Source organism: Gavialis gangeticus, unplaced genomic scaffold (genome assembly GCF_001723915.1).
Source record: "Gavialis gangeticus isolate Ggan-Ray unplaced genomic scaffold, GavGan_comp1, whole genome shotgun sequence".
NCBI classification, from domain to species: domain Eukaryota; kingdom Metazoa; phylum Chordata; order Crocodylia; family Gavialidae; genus Gavialis; species Gavialis gangeticus.
In genome coordinates, this window is record NW_017729001.1 from 16,126,805 (window position 1) to 16,133,399 (window position 6,595).

The 6,595-nt window shown below is 42.5% G+C and overlaps 1 protein-coding gene across 2 annotated transcripts in view; it reads left to right on the forward strand.

The window, feature by feature from the left end:
• TOP3B (topoisomerase (DNA) III beta) overlaps positions 1–6,595 on the forward strand; it is a 19,105-nt gene that overhangs the window by 3,264 nt on the left and 9,246 nt on the right. For both annotated transcript variants that reach the window (XM_019506949.1, XM_019506948.1), the window contains exons 4-7: positions 1,883–1,957; positions 2,909–3,105; positions 3,820–3,976; positions 5,643–5,756. In XM_019506949.1, coding sequence (XP_019362494.1) covers positions 1,883–1,957; positions 2,909–3,105; positions 3,820–3,976; positions 5,643–5,756 — 543 coding nt within the window. The remainder of the gene's footprint in view (positions 1–1,882; positions 1,958–2,908; positions 3,106–3,819; positions 3,977–5,642; positions 5,757–6,595) is intronic.

Genomic DNA, 6,595 nt, shown 5'->3' on the forward strand with positions numbered 1-6,595 from the left:
TGTGCGCCCCACTTCAGCAGGGATGTGGACAACATTGAGAGGGTCCAGAGGAGGGCCACCCGCATGATATGGGGGCAGCAGGGCAGGCCCTACGAGGAGAGGCTAAGGGACCTGAACCTGTTTGGCCTCCACAAGAGAAGGCTGAGGGGGGATCTAGTGGCCTGTTACAAACTAGTCAGAGGGGACCAGCAGGCACTGGGGGAGTCCCTGTTTCCCCGAGCACTACCAGGAGTGACTAGAAATAACGGTCACAAGCTGGCAGAGGGTAAATTCAGATTAGACATCAGGAGGAACTATTTCAGTGTCAGGGCAGCTAAGATCTGGAACAACTTCCAAGCGAAGTGGTGCTGTCTCCTACCCTGGGGGTCTTTAAGAGGAGGCTAGATGTACACCTTGCTGGTGTCGTTTGACCCCAGTACTTTTTCCTGCCGTGGCAGCGGGTTGGACTTGATCTGCTCAGGTCCCTTCTGACCCTACTTACTATGAAACTCCTGTCATAGGGAAAAGTTAAGGTTCAAGGTATAATTTCTCCCTTGGATACTGCCAAGACAGAGCTTATTACATTTTTATTCCAGAGACCAGTCCAGTTTTTCTGTGTGCATCTTCGTTCTCATTTCTAGAGAACCATTAGTGTAGTTTTTACCCTTTGGAGATGGAAGTTTGTTCTTCCCAGCTGCATTTATCCCCAGATGCAGACAGTTTGAAGTTTGTAAATGGTTTAAAACAAAATCAGTATTTTTTCCTATCCCATGTCTCTTTTACCCATTTATTTGCTAAACTGGTCAGGACAGAGATTTGCTGATCCTTAACATTTAGAGTTAACAGTAACATTGCAGTCAATTCTAATTGTTAGCATAGGCTTGGTAGCAGAGTGGTGTATGTATTCTCATGTTACTAAAATTTGTTTACTTTCCAAAATTCACTATATGACATTTACTAGTAAATGTTATGAAGACCAGTATTACATTTTGTAATGCATTATTCTTTTCTATTGTGCACTTGCATGTTAATTAGCAAAATTCCATAGCTGTTTCAAATGTTAATGTAAAATAATGTACCTAGTTAAATACTGGGAATTGAATCTCTTCTCACTTTCACTTTATCTTATTTTTGAGGCTGATACTGCAGGGTACTTTGTCCTTCATGACACTTGGACATGCCCTCCAGTTCTGCCCTTAGAAAGGCAGCTGGCTTCCTCAATCTGAAATATGTTATGCTTCTTGGATTGCAGGATGTGAAATGTTTAGCTGCTATCTTTACTCTTGTAAATTTGGAGGCTTGGCTTCCAGTATGTTGGAGTCTTATCTGGGGGAAAAAGGCAGAAGCATCTTCTTAAATCTCTGTTGTCTTCAATATAGGAAGCAGCTCTTTGACCAGTTTACCTAGTCAGCTGTTTCATTAATATAATAGATTAATTAGCTAGGCCAAAATGTTTTCCCCATTGAACTATTTGGCCATGTTTTCCAGGATTTGATCCTTGATTTAATATTTCTCATACTTCTTCTTTTTTTTTTTTTGAATTACTCGTAGCATGCCCAAGCCTTTGAAAAAGGAGTGGTTAGTTAAATTTTGATCATTGTACACTAGGGCGTCCTCCAGAAGGCAGCTATATTGCTGCATGTATAGTGATCACATCTGGTGTTCTGAGAATCTAGAGTACTTTTCAAAGAATTAATTAAGTTTCAGAGCCACCCTGATATGGAAGTTGAAGTCTCTGGCTCCCAGGCCCTGCTTTAGCCACAGGACTGTCTTCCTATCCCCTTCATCTTTGCTCCAAAAAACATTCTCTTCATCCCACTAGATTCTGAGTTTAGCTTAGGCAAAATCATGGATAAAGAGGTACCTGACTTTTGATTTTTAACTTTGTTAATTTATCTTAAAGGTGGAAGGAAGAGGCTGTGACTACATTGTGTTGTGGCTGGATTGTGATAAGGAAGGGGAAAACATCTGCTTTGAGGTAAGATTACTGTTACCTAGTAATGCAACGTATGTAAGTTCACTGTATGTTATGGTTTTATAAATAAAATGATAACTTCGTTAGTTCATAGATGCATACGAAGGTCCACGCAAACTGGGGGGAAGGCTTTGAAGGTGTAGAATGGCTTAGTGAAAATTTCATGGAGCTTCAATTGCTAAGACTCCAACTAAAAATTGCCCATTTGTTGATTTTGCTCATCTGTGGTGTATCGTAATTTATGCATCTAAGTGTTTAGGCCTTCTCATGCTTTGAAATTCCTTATGTTTCACTGCTGTTTTAGCTGCTATGCGTTTGTAAAATCTTAGCCGTCATAGTACTCTCCTTCAGTAAGGTAGAGATCTCTCTCAAGTACAGAATCATAAGGATTTTTTTTCTGTACAGCAAGTATATAATTAAAATTAACACGTTTTGCATAAGAAGATGGTATTGGTTTGTACACCCCTAGGTTTTGAACTTGTCCTGCAGTGGGAAGTTTAACTTAAGGTAGAATTTGCTATGTTGCATTCAGATTGTGTACCGAATACTAAATGTTCATCTGCAGCATTAATGTAGCACTGTCTTAAGGACTGAATTGCCTTTGAGGTCTCAAAGTGAGTTTGGGATAAAGCAGGTGAATTTTTGCCCAATGACAGTCAGCTCTGCAAAAATGACTCACATGGTGTTTTTTTGGCTCTTTCTAGCAATAGTGTTTTACTTCTTGCAGGTGCATTGTGTGAAATCAGTGCTTCAGACGTACTATTCCATAGCATCCTTCTAAAATGATATATATGGGCAATAAAGCTCTTGATAGCATATTAAAGAAAAAATATGAAATCTTGGTGGGAAGGAGACTACAATGGGTTGGTTGTTATCTTGTATAATATCGATACAGAGTATAGATCAGAACCCTTGCCATCTGTTGATTTCCGACATACTTTTGTTTCCTGTAAGGTTCTTGATGCTGTTCTTCCTGTTATGAATAAACCTCGTGGCTCTGAAAGGACAGTTTACCGAGCTAAGTTCAGTTCCATTACTGACACAGACATCTGCAATGCCATGAACCATTTGGGAGAACCCAATCGCAATGAGGCCCTGTCAGTTGATGCCCGCCAGGAGTTAGATCTGAGAATTGGCTGTGCATTTACAAGGTGACAGCATAGATGGTTCTTGTGTTGGTATTCATTTAGCCTTGTTAAATTAAAATGGTGACATTTCTTTTTTGTATTTTGAATATTTTATGAAATTGTTTAATATCGTCTCTCAATAGTGAGCTTCTAATAGTACTTGACTGCTATTCTGATCTAACTAAGTAGTCTTCTTGAACAGTGGTCACCTTTGTGAATGCTTGATGTTCTGGTTGCTATCTCTTTCTTCCTAGCTTAATCAAGAGTGAGATTAGCCTTATCTCATAAGATACTGCTGTTGGCTATTAACATCTTGGTTACTCTTAAAACACATGTATATACAAATTCTAGTGCCCAAGTGTGTAACTGAGTATTTCATATGTATTGGTACAAGCATGTGGACAGAACAGCAACTTAAGCTCTTTATTTGTGCTTAAAACTTATCTGCTCTACTTCATCTGTCTCTTCCTATTCTGCTCTAATTTGAAGCTAAACCATTTTATTCTCAAACTTCACAGTAGAATTAAAGTGGTTTAACTCCAGTAGTACAGGACTAGACAGACAAAACTGTTACACTAAATCAGCTGATGCTTGTTTCTCAGCGGTAATTATCCTTCCCTTTTTTATAATGTTTTACTTCTCTTTGAAACCTAAGAACATGGGGAATTTTGTTTTGATGCAAATAAACTTAACATGCAGATGTCTTAGGTTATTTTCTCTCAACACTTTTTCTCTTAGATTTCAGACTAAATATTTTCAGGGGAAATATGGCAATTTGGACAGCTCCCTCATCTCCTTTGGGCCATGTCAGACCCCCACACTTGGATTCTGTGTTGAAAGGCATGATAAAATCCAGTCCTTTAAACCTGAACCTTACTGGGTGCTGCAAGCCAAGGTAACATTTTATGCCATGTGCTAATGTTTTTATCAGTAAAATGCAGTCTTATTTAGCTTTGTGTGTTAACTCTTAAACTTCTAACTGCTGAGCATACCTGTGGTTTACCAATGGATTTTCATTAATTTTAAGTGCACATAATCACTTGTCCTGGAACAGATTCAAAGGCATCTATGCTGAATTTGTATTGATTGCATACATTTTATGAGGCTTCTCAAATTCAATCTTAGACTGAGCTAAAATGATTTCCCTTTATTAGTTTTTATGTGAGCGAATCCCTAGATTGATTCTCTAGTGAACCTCAGTGCAGGTTTTTAGTAGTCTGGCAACAAACATTTGCCTTGCTGAGTATCAGAATCCTGAGAGGAAAGGTAACTCATTATGTGAACTGGCAAATGAATCCTCTGAGTAGTTTGGCAGCTCACAGCAGACTCGTGGCTTTGCTGCTGCCCATATTCTAAGAACAGACCAAAATAACTGTTGTCAAAATGGTCAAGTGTCATCCATGCATGGCGGCCCTCTGAGCTGGCCTAGTTCAGGCTTGCCAGTTTCTGTAGCCGGCAGCGCATGAGGGAGTAAGATGGCTAGCAACATGCTGATTGACTCTTGATTCCCCAGCATGAATTGAGGATCCATTTTTATAGCTGGGTCAACTGGGGTCAGCCTTTGGCCTGAGTCCCAGGCAAGTTATCAATTCATGCCTTTAAAACCATAGTGAGACACCTTAGTTGCTCTCCTGTTGCACCCCGGAATTGCTGTTTTGTTCCTGGTGAGGCTTTAGGGAGAGGACAGTAAAATTAACTGATTTTGTTTGTTTGTTTTAAATTGAAGCTAATTTGTACCAACTGTTGCTGCCTTTATCAGACCTGCATGCAGAGTCCTCCTGGACTGATACCAGGTTGTTGCTATTTTCCAGGAACCTAAGTCTGATAATATGTTTACCATGAGAGTGGTTTGATGTTTTTTTCTGACACAAGGATTTTAAACAAGTTATGTTGGCCATTGCTGTCTGAGAGAGTGCCTGGTGGATTAGTTGCCTATATTTACATAATCTTTTGAGTTATCTGCAGCTTGTTCAGGCTGTAGATCACCACATTATGCAAACAATTGAAATATATTTATTTTAAAAAGAGAAGTAATCTAATTAGTTGAACTCCACTAACTCAGGTGCCCTGTTCCCTAAGGCAGTGGTTCTCAACATTTTTTTGTACCGGGACCCATTTTTAAACATGGATGCCCAGTCCCAATCCAGTTCCCCTCAGTCCCCCAGTGTGTGGGGCAGCAACTGGATGTGTGTGGGGGATGGGGGGGGGCCTCAAGCAGCCCATTGCAGGCTGGAGCTCTGCCAGCCTGCAAGGCAAAAGCCACTCTTTCCCAGGTTTTTCTTTTTTAAAGGAGATTCCATTTTTAAAGTTTGTTCATGACCCTTTCATATATTCTTGCAACCCACTTTTTTGAGTCGTGATCCACGGGTTGAGAAATGCTGCCCTAAGGCATCATCTTAGAAGCCATGCAGTCAGTTAGTTTAATGAAAGTGCCAATTGTAAGTAATAAGTATTGTCTCATTGTGAACTGCTGTAGGATTTGCCTCTTGTGAGAAGTGTGCATTCCTGAGCTTTTAAAAGTAGTGAACAACTTGTTGTATTTGCTTGTTTTTATTCTGTAGGTGAACCATGAAAAAGAAAGCTCTCTTACTCTGGAGTGGGATAGAGTGAGGGTATTTGATCGAGAGATAGCCCAGATGTTCCTTAACATAACAAAGGTAGCAAAAGAGGCAAAGGTAAGAAAGACTTTAGTACAAGTGAAACCATGTAGTGCATGATAAGTACTGATATGTGTGTATATCACATATGTATGTGTGTATGTTAGGGGTGCACCGATAGAGATTTTTGGGGCTGATACAGATAGCCGATTTTTCAGGATTTTGATCCAATTTCCAGTGCACAGCCTGGCAGCTTGTAAGTCTGTCCTGGGGAAGGAAGGGGGTGTGAGGCATGTAGATCATGGCCCCTGTAGTGAGTGAGGGAGGGGCTGGGGCAGGTGCTGCCGGGGCAGGGTGCAGGATGGAGCCACAGCTCATCCAGGGGGCGGCTCCCGCCACCGTACGTACCCTGGGCGGGCGCGGGGGGTATGTGTCCAGAATCTGCATGTGGTGAGGCGTGCTGCTGCTGAGGGCTGGGGCCAGGGCCGCACCAGACTCTTCCCTACAGGGGCTGTGCCAGGCTGTGCTAAGGGCAGGCAGCAGCAGCACTGGAAAAGGAGCTATGGGGTGGGGACAGGGACTGCAGCTACCCCAAAATTCACTGTAGCCCCCCCCCCCCAAGTCCCCTTCCCAGTGCCAGCTCCGCCCACTCCAAGCACAGTGCAGCCCAGCCCCTGCTGGGAAGAGCCTGGTTCAGCTCCTGGCCCCAGCCTGTAGCTGCAACCCCACCCTACCATGCACTGGGCACATGCCCACCTCCCCACCCTCCCCATGCTCTGCCAGGGTGTGCACAGCAGTAGGAGCTGCGCCCCCTCCACGTCCCACAGACAACCTGCAGCTCCATCCTGCCTTAGCCCAACTCCCTTCCTCACTGTGGGGGGCTTTATCTCTGTGTGTCGTCGTCCCCCCCCCCCCCC